The sequence below is a fragment of the Delphinus delphis genome, chromosome 13, assembly GCF_949987515.2.
Source record: "Delphinus delphis chromosome 13, mDelDel1.2, whole genome shotgun sequence".
NCBI classification, from domain to species: Eukaryota; Metazoa; Chordata; class Mammalia; order Artiodactyla; family Delphinidae; genus Delphinus; species Delphinus delphis.
Window position 1 is genome coordinate 30,749,745 of NC_082695.1, and position 18,028 is coordinate 30,767,772.

The 18,028-nt window shown below is 39.0% G+C and overlaps 1 protein-coding gene across 2 annotated transcripts in view; it reads right to left on the reverse strand.

The window, feature by feature from the left end:
* PTPRM (protein tyrosine phosphatase receptor type M) overlaps positions 1 to 18,028 on the reverse strand; it is a 745,004-nt gene that overhangs the window by 303,570 nt on the left and 423,406 nt on the right. For both annotated transcript variants that reach the window (XM_060028688.2, XM_060028687.2), the window contains exons 8-9: positions 13,293 to 13,601; positions 5,936 to 6,045 (exon numbers count right to left, since the gene is read on the reverse strand). In XM_060028688.2, coding sequence (XP_059884671.1) covers positions 5,936 to 6,045; positions 13,293 to 13,601 — 419 coding nt within the window. The remainder of the gene's footprint in view (positions 1 to 5,935; positions 6,046 to 13,292; positions 13,602 to 18,028) is intronic.

Genomic DNA, 18,028 nt, shown 5'->3' on the forward strand with positions numbered 1-18,028 from the left:
GGCCATGGCTGAGGCCACAGCACACGTGAGAGAAGGCAGTGGTTTGGACCAAGGGTGGGGCCATGAAGAGAGAAATACATGAAAAGAATCGGCAAGTTTTAGAGTCGACATGAGCAGAAGTCAGTAATGGACTAGATGTGGGGATAGATGGAGGAACCAAGACAGGCTCCATGTTTGGGCTTGAGCAAAGGATGTCCTGCTTACTGAAATGGGATGGAATGAATGAGAAGTTAACTGCTGGGGGGTGGGCATGTCAAGGTTGAGATGCCTGTGACAGTCAGGAGGACACACCGTGTAGGACATAGGGCTGGGAGCTGAGAGGTCTGGGCTGGAAGTAGACACCTAGGGGTGAGCAGCGTTGGAACATTACGGTTCAGGACTGGATGAGGTCCCTGGGGAAACGCTGATATTTAATATAGGGCACAGAAGGAGAGCCAGAAAGCAGGGAGAAGCCAAAAGAGACAGCCGTCATAGAAATCAAAAGAACACAGTGTGTTAAGAAGGAAATGCTTTCAAAGATGCTGCCGGGAGTTTGAGACTGGAACCAAAAACATGTCCATCCATGTCTCGAGCTGGGGCTCCCATTCTACGTATCCGTAAAGCCTTCCCAAACCCGTCCTAACGATCACTGGATCTGCTCAACACTGGCTGTTGTGACTGTGTCCCTACCATCCATTCGGCAATAAATCACGGAGAGCTGTAAGAGCTCTTTGTAGTCTGAAATCGTGATTTAAACATGCCAAAGGAATTGGAACTTTTCATACAGTTGTCTCTTCTTTCTGAATAGTGATAGCTCATTCTTCTTTCTGACCCCACTGTGATCAGTAAATATTTGGCACTCGGTATATATTTTCCTAAAGACTCCAGGGAGAGCAGGTCTGTGCACGCACTCACACACATGCTCACGGTGCGGCAAGAAGGACGTTTGCTCTGCAAAGCAAAAAGCAATTGCATTATCAGAGGACTTGCTGTTTTACCAGTGCTGATGGGTTTGTACTCGCCTCTAGCCATGGTCTTGCAGGATCAGCTAGACTGGGGTTCTTTCGGTCACAGTCCTTGATAATTTGTTAAAAAGCACAGATCCTCTCCCCAACCCATAACAAAGCACGTACACGCTGCTCTTAAAAATCGTGAATCCTCTCCCTCACCTCTAACAAATCCCTAACAAGCAAGTATGTTGTGTCCAAGTGGACACAAAATGTCAGAAAGTTCATGGATTCCCCCTCAAACCCATCCAGAGCCCTGGAGTCTGAATTCCAGGAATAAAAAGGTTCCTCGGGAACACAGTGAACTTGACCCTAGAACTCCATTGCCTGCGCAGCTGATGGTCAGTAAGCATCTGTCCTCCTGAGCAGTACTTCTGAAGGGTACCCAGCTCCACGCTCACATCCAAATGCAACACGTACTTTCAGTATTTATTTTTTCACTGGTTCATTCAGCACGTTTATTAAGTGCCTAGTAAGTACCAGGCCAAGGACGAGCAACGGGAGACTCCCAGGAGGGAGGTCTGGGGCTGAGGTCACACCTGGCCGTTTCGCTGGCTGAGGGCCAAGGTGATTCTAATGATGCCTCCATGGAGAACACTGACGTTCCAGGGTGGACCCAGGGACTTGATGGGATGCCCACGCTGAAAGCAAACCGACACGCAGACAACATATGTGGGGTTAGATCAGGTGAGGTGGAGTCAGCTGCTGCTCACATTGGATGCCTTCTGATTGGCAGGTCAGTGCCTGAAATACTCCAGCATCCTCTTTCCCTTCTCTAAGTCTCAAATTCTGGAGAACCAAAATGGAATAACACGTAATCTCTGACCACGAGGGGAATCAATCTTCCAGGGAGTTGTGAGTAGGCTGCAATGCCAGCCAGCCTTAACTACAGTCCTTCAACAGAGGGGCAAGCAATCAAAGGAACCAACAAGTAAATCAGATTCCAGGGGATGCAAGAACCTAGGATGCTCCACGGAAAAGTTCAAAATTTGACTGAGATGCTGAAAGATAAGCAGAAGTGCCACAGGAGGAGAACGAGGGGAGGCAGTCAGGAGGAAAGAAGCGGATAAGCAGAAGCAGGTGTGAAAAACCAGAAGGTTCATGGAGAAAAGGAAAACTCCATACACATGGCTCATTCAGTTCCAGGAGAGGATCATGGGAGATGCAGTAACAAGTATCAGCTGGGATGGTACCATGTATGGCCTTGAACACTGATAGCAAACAGGGCCCCTCAATTCTCCCTCTCTCCACCCATGTGAACTGTCTCAGGGGAGAGTGATTCACTGAGCCCCACTCTCCAGGTGGGGGATCTTGAGGTATTTTCAACTCTCCATCCGTCAGCGCCCCAGTGGGCTGATGAGTCCAGACTGTTCTCCTTTACTATGTGCCCGACAACCCTGCACACGCTGCACTGAGGCAGACGTTTGGTCCTCATTTCATTCTTTTCTAGAATTAGCTGCTGATAGGACTGCTCACTTCTAGTAGAGGAGACAGAGGATCTTTTATATTTTGTTCTCTTCTAATACCTTATACATACTAAATGTTTTTTTTCAAAAGCTTGTTGGTGTGTTACTGTCATGACCAGGAGTTTGGAGTTGATTCACTAAGCAATCGTGAGCCATATAAAGTTACTGGGGTACAATGAAAATACTGGGACATACATCCCTGTGCATTTGGGAGTATTACTGACTGAGAAACTTCCCTAAACAGGCTTGACATGCAGTGTCTGAATTTTGATAGATATTCCCAAGTTGTCTACATGAGAGGTTGCAAAATTGTGTGTCCCCATCAACGGTCTGTGCACACAAATTTCACCACATCACCCCTTAACACTGGATTTGCACCAACTTAAACGTTCTGAAGAGTCCGTTTTATTTCATTTCTTAATCCTTGCTAAGGTCAGGTAGCTATCTTTTCATCTGCTTACGCCATTCAGATTTTTTTTTCCTATGAATCAACTCCTTTTATTCTTCACCCATTTTTCCTAATGGAGTGTTGTCTACTTATCAATCTGTATCAAGTGTGTTGTAACTACAGCCACCATCCAGTTGACTGCTACAAATGTCGAAAATAATTTCCCCACGTCTTCTGTTTGTATTTAGACTTTTCTTTGTGGCATTTTCTATCATTCAGAAGTTTAAATTCTTATATAACCAAATCCATCAATCTTTTTTAAATGACTTCTGGGTTTTATGTCAAGATATATTACAAAAGCATCTTCCTTATTTTTCTTATAGTGTTGCTATAGTTTAATTTTTGTGTTTAGTTCATGAACCTATTTGGCATTTATTTTTGTATGATGTGGAGGGGGTCTTATATGGCATATTCTTGTAATAAAATGCTGGGTTTGCTAGCATTTATTAAATTTTATCCATGTATAGTCATAAGAGCACTTGCACTATAAATTTCTACCTTGTAAAATTTTGGAAGCACATGCATCTAGTTGTTCATAGCAGTTACCTCTGAAAAGTGAATTTGGGAAGCAAAGACATTCTATTTTGAATACTTCTGTGCTTAAAGTATCCTTTCAGAGAACAATACTGCATTTATAATTTGATAAAATAAAAATCTGGATAGCTATTGAGGAAAAGTGTAATTACCGGTCCCAGATTTTAGGAAGATGTCTCAGATAGAATGAAACAGCTGAGCAGGAGGTAAGGCACGAGAAGGGCTGGGGCTACAACACAGCTGGGGACAAGAGGAAGGAAGGCTAGTCTGAGAAGGCTGAAGATGGGGACGACAAAGAACTGAGGCCAGAAGGTTGCTTTAGTGCCGTCATTGCCGTAACTTCCGGCAAAAGATGACATTGACAGCATTTTCCAATCATTAATGATCTGGTATATCTTTCTTAAGAGGTAAAGAGAGAACTTGAGAATAACATGAACCTACAGCATGTTCACTTACAGCATTTACAACATTCCTTCTGTTTTTTCTCCTCTCCTTCAAAAAACCATACAAGTGTGCTCCTCAAGAAACACCCATATCATTTATTACTAAGCTTTTTTCCAACTATGATAACGTATCTTGCCTTCCAGTTTTGACCTACAGTCAAATGTGTTTCCGTGACTACACTGTTTCTAAGGTCTTGGTTTCCCTTTGGGCAACGGTTTTATTTCCTTAGCATGTCTGTCCCAGGGGTCCATACTCCCACATGTCTGTGGTCCTCCAGGGAGGGGACTGGTCTGGTTCACCAGCAGCCCTGCACCAGGAGGAAGCTGGGTCTCCTGCAGACTCAGGTACAGGCTGGGAGAGCCCCACGGTGCAGTGTGTTTTAGCCAAAGAGGAGCTCCCTGCACAGACACCATCTAAGGCCCACCTTGGGGAATCTGGAATACCTTCCTTCCTACTTCTAGAAAACATGGAGAAAAGAAGAGAAAGATTCAACAGTCAGAAACTTATACTTAATCACTTAAGCCTGATTCACACATTTGGCATTTTCCCTTTGGTGCCTAGAAAAAACAACCGACCTGCTCTTCTTACCTATATCTTGAGTTTTAAAATGTTGATTTACAAGACATTCACACATCCCCTTTGTAGCAGCATTTAGATCAGTGTTCAGCTAGGAGGGACATTGTGGCTGCTGAAATCAGAGAGACTGATGGGTTCTGCTTTTCCTATTGTTTTCACATTAAAGTTACTTATTCCATGAATATTATGCTCCATGGGATCAGAAAGAAAGGATCTCACCTTTATTTTCTGTCTGTCTAGATATCAACATGTGGCTTTCAGGAGAGGTGGACTGATTTCTTGGTACTTAATGTTGATTTCAAAGACTGTATCTTTTCTAGTAAAATATTCTGTTATCCTGAGGTAAGAACCCACAAAACAGAACTAAAAAATGGTCATGGGGCCAAAAATATTAACTAAAAGATTCTGATCACTGAGGAAAAAAAATGAACTTGTTTGATTTGATTATAAAAAACAACTCTACAAAAGAGAGTCATGAATTTTCATGATTCTTTTACAACGAAGCAGCCAAGGAAAGCATCATAACTTAATGTGAAAATCAACTTTTTTTCTTTTCTCTTACTTTGTTTAGCTTTTGATGAACAACAATTTTTTTTTTTTTTTTGCATTTCAATACCAATTTTTAAAAGGTACAAGGAAACATAGCTGTGAGGCTAGTTGGGTCAGGGAAAGGGTTCACCAATGGTGACTGTCTGACAGCAAATCTACTCCGGCTTTGTCAGTAGCTCTGAAAGGTATTCAGGTAGAGGTCCCATAGGAAGAATGGCTGCGGATTTTAGAAACCAAACAACATATAATTTTGTTGAATTTGCATTCACATAAATGCTAGCTTGAAAAAAAAATGCACCTGCTTGTTTCTATGACAATAGGCAGAGTGAAATCACGCTCATACAGATGTGATGATGACTGCCACCCCGCTATTGCTGTTATTTTTTTCCCTGAACAAGTCATCAAATTCTTCTCTGCTATCTATCAGTAGACAAAACTGTGTCACAGAAGTCTAAAGGCTGTTTTGCTAATGCTAAGAAACCAGAAGACATTATTCTGTTGTTATTCCCAAGACAATGTCTATCAACTCCACTAATTGGATCATCAGCGCTCTTCTATAATTCAGGAGTAAAATATTTTAGAGCTGGCGAGAACAGGATGCCATGGTTGCCTCCTGTCATATACAAATAATGTATATGACAGAACACTTACTGTTTTTAACAAAGGTGATTTTTAAACTATATTATAGTGTGGCTTTACATCTAATAACATGTAATCTGGAAGCATCTAAATCATGGTGAATATACATCCTGAAATTATACATAATTCGAAAACTCATTTTTAATTTTTTTGCTTCTATTCAGTAACCATTATAACTATTAAAGGCATTCAACTTCTTAAAAGGCATGATGTTACTATGCATTTTTAAATACTAGTCTAGCTATCATAGAAGTTACAGTAAAAATTAAATTACTAACAAATGTATATACTACCTCATATAAAGTGATGACACCATAGGTTTGAATTGGTTCTCGCCATTGAAGAAATATCTTCTCTTCAAAGGTACTTCCTTGGATGGATTCAGTAAGAACAGCACCTGGAACTAGAAGGGGGGAAAAATCGATACATATTTAAGTAAACCAAAAACAAAATACATTTTTCTAGACTTGACAGGTTTTTAACTCTCTATTGAAGTGTAATATTTTAATAGATATATTCCATTTTCTTGCAAAAACCTGCAATTTAAAACCATTTTGGCTATACTGTCTTTATAAAGAAAAGAATTTCATCACATCTTCCTCTAAAAAGTTTGAATCAATTAGACAAAGCTCAGTATCATCTTGTAAATAAACTTTTTTATTCTTCAGAAATAAAGAAGGATGTGGAGCAATGCGAATTCCCACACATTGCTTGTGAGACCATAAATTGGTACAGCCACTTTGGAAAATAATTTGCCTGTATTCACTGAAGTTAAAGAGGCACATGTCATATGACCCAATAATCCCACCTCAGGTATATTCCCTAGTAATATTCTTGCACATATGTACTAGGAGACATAGACTAGGATGTCAGCATAGTAGCATTTTAGAATAAAACTAATAAATTGGAGACAAAAAATAGTTTAAGAAATTAGTTTATATTCACTCAATAAAATACAAAAACGACTGAAAATCGATGACAGCTTTATACATCATCATGGATGAATTCTATAACCATAACACTGAGTGATAAAAGCATGTCAAAGAAGAATATGTATGAACTCCTGGACTTATACTTAATATGTCTATGAAAAGTACACACAAAAGAGAAGTTCTACAAAGATGTGATGTAGATGAAATATTTTTAAAATATTTCGTTTTATTTATTAATAATAAAACAGATTTGGGAAAGTTTGATGCCATTTTTTAAAACCTAAAGTATGTAACACCTTTTGATTAGCGAGAAAATTTAATTGACATAAGGGAAGACAGAAATGTACTTGCCAATTTTCTACAAAATAACATACAATATTATTTTTAAAATATCATTTATCTCATATTCATTTAAATTAAGTTTTTGAGTATGCTTTATATGATACACAATTTAGTGTCTAGTGTGCCTATCCTATTTATAAACCAGTATATCTGTACTGCCTATAAGTATGCGTATATTTGGGGATGGTGCGATCAAACTTTTTGGTGATGGTGTGAGTAATCAAAAAGTGGTTTGAGAGGACTCAGGCTTCTCAATTTCAAATTTACTAAAAAGCTACATACAGTATTAGGACATCATGATATTGGCATAAGGATAGACAGATAGATCAGTACAACAGAATTGAGAGTACAGAAATAAAGCCCCACATTTATAGTCAATTGATTTTTATCGAAAGTGCCAAGAAAGTTCAGTGGGGTCAAAATAATTTTTCCAAGCGGTGCTAGGACAACTGGATATCCACATGTAAAAGGACGAAGTTGGTTTCCTACTTCACACCAAATACGAAAATTATACCAAAATAGATTAAAGAGCTAAATATAAGAGCTAAAACTACAAAACTCCTAGAAGAAAATATAGGTGTAAATATTCATGACATTGTATTAGGCAATGGTTTCAAAGATATGACACCAAAAACAAAAATAAGAAAAGAAAATATAGATAAACTGTACATCAGTAAAGTGAAAAGCTCTTGTGCTTCAAAGGGCACTACCAAGAAAGTGAAAAGACAACACACAGAAAGGCAGAAAGCTTTTGCAAATCATGTATCGGTCAAGAGACTTGTATCTAAAATACATAAAGAACTATGAAATCCCAATAAAAAGATAAATAATCCAATTAAAAACGGGCAAAGGATCTGTATAAACAGCTCTCCAAAAAAAGATATACAAATGGCCAATAAGCACGTGAAAAGATGCTCAACATCATTAGCTAGCAGGAAAATGCACATCAAAACCACAGTGTGATAGCACTTCACACCCTCTAGAATGGCTATAATCCAAAGACAGATAATAGCAAGTATTGGCAAGAATGTGGAGAAAGTGGAACCCTCATACACGGCTGGTAGGAATGTAAAATCACAAAGCTACTCTGAAAACAGTCTGGCAGATCCTCAAATGGTTAAACATAGATAAACTTACCATATGACCCAGCAATTCCACTCCTACGTATATATCCAAGAGAGCTGAAAACATGTCACTCAAAGGCTTGTACACAAATATTAAGAGGAGCATTATTCATAATAATTAAAAAGTAGAAACAACACAAATCAACTCATGACTGTATAAACATATCTCAATAAAGTTTAAAACATGGGGGCTAAAGAAATGTTTGGTTAGCTTGTGGAGGGTATGAATAGCCCTCTAAGGGTTGGTGAGATCTCCTCAGACTAGAAAGACTGACCAGAATTACAAAAGGACTCATAGGCAATACACATTTGTTTAGTTGAGGGGCTACTTAAAGGTAGATCTAGGACATTTATATTGATAGTTATTCTAAACAGAACTAAGGAGAGTTTAGCAGAAAAAAAAATCACTGATTCAGATAGGGGGGCCTGGGTTCTGATTTAAGACTTTCCAGTGAATAAACTGTGAAATTTGGGCAATGCACGGACCCTCCTTAGGTCTCAGTTGCCTCACTTCTAAAATGAGGAAGTTGGAGTAAGTTGATCCCTAATGTCCAAACTCTAAAAAATATATAAATGTGAAACTAATCGTTTGTCTTAGGTTGAAGGAATTGATGTGAAACTACATCGAAGCAAAGAAACAAGGTATTTAAGAAGTGATGACACCGGTGAGTTCTAAGAAAATTTGGATTCTGGGCTCTGAGACTAAAATGCTCATCACAATCAGAAGTTGGACTACGATGGGCCATGCCAGAGAAAGCTCTACTAAGTCTCAGACTTCCCTGGTGGTGCAGTGGTTAAGAATATGCCTGTCAATGCAGGGGACTCGGGTTTGAGCCCTGGTCCAGGAAGATCCCACATGCCGCGGAGCAACTAAGCCTGTGCGCCATAACTACTGAGCCTGCGAGCCACAACTACTGAGCATGCGAGCCACAACTACTGAAGCCCGCACACCTAGAGCCCATGCTCCACAACAAAAGGGGCCACCGCAATGAGAAGCCCGCGCACCGCAACGAAGAGTAGCCCCCGCTCGCTGAAACTAGAGAAAGCCCACGCACAGCAATGAAGACCTAATGCAGCCAAAAATAAATAAATTTAAAAATAAATAAATAAAATAAAAATTTTAAAAAAAAGCTCTACTAAGTCTCTTCCTCTTGACCTTGAAAGTGTTTATTTTGATGTCATCAGGTTCCTCACAGGATCAAGATAATTATGATGCATGTGTGGCTCTATTATTTTGTGATAATATTTCTGAACTGAAAATATTTAGTAATCTATGTACAGACGTAAAGAGGGTGAAAACTTAGAAAAAAACAAATCTTTGGTTTCATTCGATTAGTATAAATGAGAGTAAAATTTAAAAAAAGAGAGATTGTCAAAATTATGTTGAACAGAGGATATTTTAAAAGGATGAATGTAATAAAATATATTGGAGGGCTTGTAATCATGAAAATGTTAACAACAGGAAAACCTAAATGGGATTCATATAATTGTTGTTAGGTCAGGAACAGATCAAGTGAATTAAAATACCAGAAGAGTTAGTTAGATTAGGGAAACTGGTACCTCACAGGAACTTAGGTCTGGTGCCTTTTTTAGAAGTTCTAGGAATTCATGATTTGGGATATAGAACCATAATATCTAAGTTAATGGAATTGAGCCCTATAGTGTCTAGTGACACTCTTAACAGTAATAAAAAGATAATTTTTCCCACATATTTTCTGATGAAATAAATAATATTTCAATAAAAATATACTACAATAAAACTCACGATGTACAACAAATTGTAGCCTTTGTTAATGGCAGATAAGTAAAGTGACACTTCAATTCTTTTTTCTTCATGCTCGGTAGGTATTAACAATTTTTCTTTTTCTGTCTTATTTGAAGTCTTTTTTTCCTTTTGCTCTTGTTAGGAAATATAATTTGAAATCAAAGTTTTTCTAATGAACTGGATGCCAGTGTGCTATGTAAACAATAGATTTTTATTTGGAAGTAATGCATGCCCCAACTCCAGGGACTAGCAAGATAATTTAAACACACAAACAAAAAAGTGACTTATTTAACCTTATGTTTTAACAGCACTTAACAGAATTATTAGCTCATGTAAATTCGAAATCCAAAAGTATTGGTGAGTTCATGCTTCAGCAAAACATCTCTCATCTCTAGAAATGACTGCACTTGACTTTCCTCTCTCACTGATGGAAACATTACTGTTGATTTAAGCCTGAATTAAATGATTATCAGCAAATTTTACTATTTTATTTAAAGACTAATAAGTATTTTGAGTGCTTATTACCTACTCAATACCATGCAAATTGCTATAGAAGAAAATTAGATGGCTTCTTCTCTCAAGTGGTTTACAGTTAAGAGGAAAAAATTATATATAACATAATGAGAGAAAAAGAAAGGGTCACGATAGGGCTTCCCTGGTGGCGCAGTGGTTGAGAGTCTGCCTGCCGATGCAGGGGACACGGGTTCGTGCCCCGGTCTGGGAAGATCCCACATGCTGTGGAGCGGCTAGGCCCGTGAGCCATGGCCGCTGAGCCTGCGCATCCGGAGCTTGTACTCCGCAATGGGAGAGGCCACAGCAGTGAGAGGCCCGCGTACCGCAAAAAAAAAAAAAAGAAAGGGTCACGATAAGTTCCTCTGAATTCTTACAATAACAATAATAACGCTCACCTATTAAAAGGCCCCTCTCTGCAGCTACAAATAGCACACGATGGAAATGGCTTCTAACCCTAATATGCTGGAGAACTGTATTATTCTTGCTTCTCAGATGAGGAAATTAAGGCTCAGAGATTTAAAGATCTTGTCAAGTGCAAATGAGGTCAGAAGGATGAGAGAGGAATGAGGGTGTGAGAGTTGAAGACAGCTTCATGAAGGACCTGAACTTGAGGAGAACTCTGGAGGGTCATGGAGGAGATGGAATGTAGGAAGCCAGGTGGGGAGGATGTGCAGAGGAGGACAGACAGTGAAGGAGCACTCAGGATGCATGGAGTGTGGCAGCAGGACCAGCACCAGGGCACGTCTCTGCAGGATGCACTGTCAGGGAGGAAAAGCTACCTGGTCTAGAGCCTGAGCCTGGAACACCGAGATATGGGTAAAGAGATTCACCGACGGCTCTTGTGGAGAGAGTAACATGATGCAAATGTATTTTAGAGATTAGTTTAGGGAACGAGTAGAGGGCACTGGAATTGGACAAAGCTGAAACAATAAAAGGTTAGAAACTACTACAGAAATTTCAGCATAAAATCTGGATATAGGTAGTGGAAGTTGAGAGAAAGGAACAATCTATTATCATATTATGTGAAGTAAGTCAGACAAAGACCAATATCACATGATATCAGTTATATGTGGAATCTAAAAAAATGATACAAATGAACTTTTTGACAAAACAGAAATAGACCCACAGACATAGAAAACAAGCTTATGGTTACCAAAGGGGAAAGGTAGGGGGCAGGGAAGAGATAAATTAGGAGTTTGGGATTAACAGATACACATTACCGTGTATTAAATAATCAATAAGGACCTACTGTAGAGCACAAGGAACTATACTTAATATCTTGTAATAACCTATAATGCAAAAGAATCTGAAAAAGAATACATATATATATATATATATATATATAAATGAATCACTTTGCAGTAAACCTAAAACTAACACAACACTGTAAATTAACTATACTTCAATTAAAAAATGATTGTAAAAAAATACCTCAAGGCAGAAAGGTAGAATAGACAGTAATATCAATGTTTATATAAATAAGGCCTCTAGAATACTAATGATCATATTAGTAAGTTCTTAGAAGTACTTTGGCACATAGAAGTACAGGCCACAGTTTCTGGAACCAGACATCTGGGTTTACCATTCACTTTTCTGACTCAGTTTCTTCATATGAAAACCAGAAATATAATAAAAATAATTAAGTCAAAAAAAAAGAACAATCTAATATTTTGGAAGTAGCAACAACAGGAGTTAGGACCAAATTAAATACAAAAATGCAGGAGAGGAAGGGGCCAGAAAAGACCTGCTGACAGTGCTGAAACTTTCTTGAGTCTCTCCTGGGACACAAGGAAGAGCTGGTAGAAACAGAGATAGGGCTTCCATGCTCAGCCTAGACTGAGTGACTCATATCAACCTATACTTCTCACAAAAAAAACTGTAGTGAAACAACCACTTGAGAGCAACCAACACAGGCAGGACTTGAGGGGCTACAAAAAAGAAAAGAGAAGATGTGGCCGAGCTTCCCATTTACTCTGGCTGTTTCCATGTTTTTATTTTGTAGCAATATGCCTGGTGTTGCATAGGTCATCAGCACTCAAAAATACCTTGTCAGCTCTTTAAATGAAAAAATAGTGTTGTGATAAACATTTAACACATGTTACAATCAATAAAGATCATAATCAGCTGCTTGAAGAAAAAAAGGTGAAATCTATTTTTCCCAGGAATAAGCAAGTGGCTCCCCATGTTGTTTGCCACTTACTCTGATGCCTGGCAAATGAATTTTAAACCAAAGACAAGACAAACTACCGCTGTATTTTATGTGCTACACGGACTCACTATTGTACATGAGAGTCCCCTGTATAATCAGTGTAAAAGCACATTTACACCTATGCTATGGGATTCCAGGTGTCATTTTACCATTTTAAATTATTTTAGAGGCTTAATGCAACTGTATATTTGCTTTTTTTGATGAGTTGCTGGTGACATGCACTGTCTATTTATTAAATTCTTGGTTACTGGGGTCATATCCAATTACTGCATTGTTCCTATGGAAAAGCACGATCTATTACATAACCACCGACCTAATGAGGTAATTTCTCAGCACTGTGCTGAACAGCAAGGGCAGCCTCTATTTGGGGCTGAATTTTTATCTGAACTATGAAAAATGTTTCAGAATGCTGTTTGAATAAGCATTTCTTATAAATAATCGAATACCCGGAACAACAGTTCTTCAGTCCAACATGATGATAAAACTTGAATGAAGAACTACTTAGAGCCATACAGAATAATCATATGTAGAAAAGTAATTATATGACTCATAAAAATTAAAATAAGCTTCTGGATCTTTATTCCCTTTACCCCTTTTAATCAGTGCTTCAGTATACAGCAGCACAGATATACATGTGTGTTATTCAACCCAGTAAGTAATTCTTCCTTCCATTTTCAGTGTAAAGATCTCAATTAGAAAGAAACATGAGCTGCTTTTTAAAAAGACTGTCTGTTTCCCATAAACATAACACTTGAAAGTACTCACGATCTTCATCTGTCTGTACTACGAGTTCTTGGCTCTCCTTCCGTCCCTCGGGATTCATGAGGATGAGTTTCACACTGACGTTGGTGTAGGGGGAGAGGTTGGTGATGGTGTGTTGAGGGTGTGAGTTATCCGTGTCCCAGCTTACTTCTTCTCTCACTTGTTCCTGCCCTCCGACCTTGTAACAGTAGTGGACTGTGAGGTTGTAACTATGGCAACGAGTCACATTATACCCAAATGGCTCCCAGCGGAGAGTGATTTGTCGAGATTTGACTTCGACGACTTCCAATTTTCTTGGGCCGCGCATGGGATCTAAGATGCAAAAGAAGGAAAAAGAGAACATGAGAGAAAATAATAATAAAAGTTCCAGTGAAGCCCAGGTATCACAGATAATCCTCCTTATCCCCAGTATCTTGTCTTCTCTTCTTCCATATGAATAAAACACCTAAATCTTAGACGGGCATGAGGCCACCCAGAATAAGGACTAAAATTTCCAGTCTCTTCTGCAGTGAGGTCTGTCCTTCTACCCAAGTTCTGGTGGATAGCATACAACGTGAGACATCAAGAATGGATTCTGGGCAGTGTCTTTGAAAGGAAGGGGCTCGCCATCCTTGTTCCTCCTTCCTTCCTATTAGCTTGATTGAGGATAGGGTGTCTCACGCTCATGCAGCCATGATGGACCATAATGTGCTTAAACATTAAGAATTCAAAGCAATGATGATGAAGAACCCAGGGTTCCTGATAATCACCGCACTACCATACCATCCCTGAAGGGTCTACTTCCAAAATTTTCATTAGAGAGAAATACAGTGCTTTTATCTAAGGCTCCTTCCTCTGGGGCTCTGATACACAAAAGCAGTCTTAATGCTAGTTGATGTATATATTTTTTATCTTTTTAAGATAATTCATCATTATGTAATTGGAAAACAGAGTAAAAGCTTGAGAAATCAGAATGAAATAATACAATGATTAAAGAGTATAAACTTCTGAACAGAACTCCAGGCCTTTTTGGGTTGTGATTTGCAGAGAATTCCACACACTCAATGCTGAAGTAGTTCTTTACTACCCCTGATCAGGTCTTGGTGTTGTTTCTTAGTCCAAGCTCCAGGGACAGAGTTTCGAGCTTAGAAATCTAAATGAATCGCAGGGAATATAAGCATTCTGATGGGCTTAAAAGGAAGAATATATACAGAGAAGGCTTTCTTTTTATACATATCTCTTCTTTTATTGAAGTATAGTTGATTAACAATGTTGTGTTAATTTCTGCTATACAGTGATTCAGTTATACATATATATGTATATATGTACACATTCTTTTTTAATATTCTTTTCAGTGTGGTTTATCATAGGATATTAAATATAGTTCCCTATGCTATACAGTAGGACCTTGTTGTTTATGAGAAAGCTTAAACTTGTTTATGAAATGATGATGAAAATACAGTAATACGAGCTACATAACATTTACTGAGCCCTTATTATGTACCTTACACTGTTCTAAGAATTTACCTTTCACAGGTTTGGGGAAAACCTAATGTAAAATACTTTGCTTTAGTATATCCATACATACAATTGATCCATATATTTTGATTTTTGTTTTCCTGAATGTGGTCACCATTTATGAATATAAAGAGATCTATAATTGGAAAGTGAAAATAAGCATGAAAACTTGAGAAATAATAGCTACCATGGGTAGAAGGACTCCCTCTTGTGAGAGCACCAGAATCACAACTAACTGCTGAACAATCATCAACAGGAAGACACTGGAACTCACCAAAAAGGATACCCCACTTCCAAAGACAAAGGAGAAGCCACAGTGAGGCAGTAGGAGGGGCGCAATCACAATAAAATCAAATCCCATAACTGTTGGGTGGGTGACTCACAAACTGGAGAACACTTATACCACAGAAGTCTACCCACTGGAGGGAAGGTTCTGAGCCCCACGTCAGGCTTCTGAACTTGGGGGTCTGGCAATGGGAGGAGGAATTCCTACAGAATCAGACTTTGAAGGCTAGCGGGATTTGACTGCAGGACTCTGACAGGACTGGGGGAAACAGAGACTCCACTCTTGGAGGGCACACAAAAAGTAGTGTGCGCATCGGGACCCAGGCGAAGGAGCAGTGACCCCACAGGAGACTGAACCACACCTACCTGCTAGTGTTGGAGGGTCTCCTGCAGAGGCGGGGGGGGGGGGGGGGTGGCTGTGGCTCACCATGGGGACAAGGACACTGGCAGCAGAAGTTCTGGCAAGTACTCCTTGGTGAAAGCCCTCAGGGAGTCTGCCATTAGCCCCACCAAAGAGCCTGGGTGGGCTCCAGTGTTGGGTCACCTCAGGCAAAACAACCAACAGGGAGGGAACCCAGCCCCACCCATCAGCAGACAAGTGGATTAAAGTTTTACTGAGCTCTGCCCACCGGAGCAACAGCCAGCTCTACCCACCACCAGTCCCTCCCATCAGGAAACTTGCAAAAACCTCTTAGATAGCCTCATCCACCAGAGGGCAGACAGCAGAAGCAAGAAGAACTACAATCCTGCAGCCTGTGGAACAAAAACCACATTCACAGAAAGACAGACAAGATGAAAAGGCTATGTACCAGATGAAGGAACAAGATAAAACCCCAGAAAAACAACTAAATGAAGTAGAGATAGGCAAACTTCCAGAAAAAGAATTCAGAATAATGATAGTGAAGATGATCCAGGACCTCGGAAAAGAATGGAGGCAAAGATCGAGAAGATGCAAGAAATGTTTAACAAAGATCTAGAAAAATTAAAGAACAAACAACAGAGATGAACAATACAATAACTGAAATGAAAACTACACTGGAAGGAATCAATAGCAGAATAACTGAGGCAGAAGAACAGGTAAGCAACCTGGAAGACAGAATGGTGGAATTCACTGCTGCAAAACACACTAAAGAAAAAAGAATGAAAAGAAATGAGGACAACCTAAGAGACCTCTGGGACAACATTAAATGCAACAACATTCGCATTATAGGGGTCCCAGAAGGAGAAGAGAGAGAGAAAGGACCCGAGAAACTATTTGAAGACATTACAGTCAATAACTTCCCTAATATGGGAAAGGAAATAGCCACCCAAGTCCAGGAAGCGCAGAGAGTCCCAGGCAGGATAAACCCAAGGAGAAACAGGCCGAGACACAGAGTTAGGAAATTGGCAAGAATTAAAGACAAAGAAAAATTATTAAAAGCAACAAGGGAAAAACGACAAATAACATACAAGGAAACTCCCACAAGGTTAACAGCTGATTTCTCAGCAGAAACTCTACAAGCCAGAAGGGAGTGCCATGATATACTTAAAGTGATGAAAGGGAAGAACCTATAACCAAGATTACTCTACCCAGCAAGGATCTCACTCAGATTCAAAGGAGAAATCAAAAGCTTTACAGACAAGCAAAAGCTAAGAGATTTCAGCACCACCAAACCAGCTCTACAACAAATGCTAAAGGAACTTCTCTAAGTGGGAAACACAAGAAAGGAAAAGGACCTACAAAAACAAACCCAAAACAATTAAGAAAATGGTAATAGGAACCTACATATTGATAATTACCCTAAACGTGAATGGATTAAATGCTCCAACCAAAAGACAGAGACTTGCTGAATGGATACAAACACAAGACCCATATATATGCTGTCTACAAGAGACCCACTTCAGACCTAGGGACACATACAGACTGAAAGTGAGGGGATGGAAAAAGATATTCCATGCAAATGGAAATCAAAAGAAAGCTGGAGGAGCTATACTCATATCAGATAAAATAGACTTTAAAGTAAAGAATGTTACAAGAGACAAGGAAGGACACTACATAATGATCAGGGGATCAATCCAAGAAGAAGATATAACAATTATAAATATATATGCACCCAACATAGGAGCACCTCAATACATAAGGCAACTGCTAACACTTATAAAATAGGAAATCGACAGTAACACAATAATAGTGGTGGACTTTAACACCTCACTTACACCAATGGACAGATCATCCAAGATGAAAATAAATAAGGAAACAGAAGCTTTAAATGACACAATAGACCAGACAGATTTAATTGATATTTATAGGACATTCCATCCAAAAACAGCAGATTACACTTTCTTCTCAAGTGCTCATGGAACATTCTCCAGGATAGATCACATCTTGGTCACAAATCAAGCCTCAGTAAATTTAAGAAAATTGAAATCATATCAAGCATCTTTTCTGACCACAATGCTATGAGATTAGAAATGAATTACATGGAAGAAAAAGTAAAAAACACAAAGACGTGGAGGCTAAACAATATGTTACTAAATAACCAAGAAATCACTGAAGAAATCAAAGAGGAAATCAAAAAAAAACTAGAGACAAATGATAATGAAAACACAATGATCCAAAACCTATGGGATGCAGCAAAAGCAGTTCTAAGAGGGAAGCTTATAGCTATACAAGCCTACCTCAAGAAACAAGAAATATCTCAAATAAAAAATCTAACCTTACCCCTAAAGGAACTACAGGAAGAAGAACAAACAAAACCCAAAGTTAGCAGAAGAAAAGAAATCATAAAAATCAGAGCAGAAATATATGAAATAGATAAAAAGAAAACAGTAACAAAGATCAGTAAAGCTATCTTTGAGAAGATAAACAAAATTGATAAACCATTAACCAGACTGATCAAGAAAAAGAGGGAGAGGACTCAAATCAATAAAATTAGAAATGAAAAAAGAGAAGTTACAACAGACACCACAGAAATACA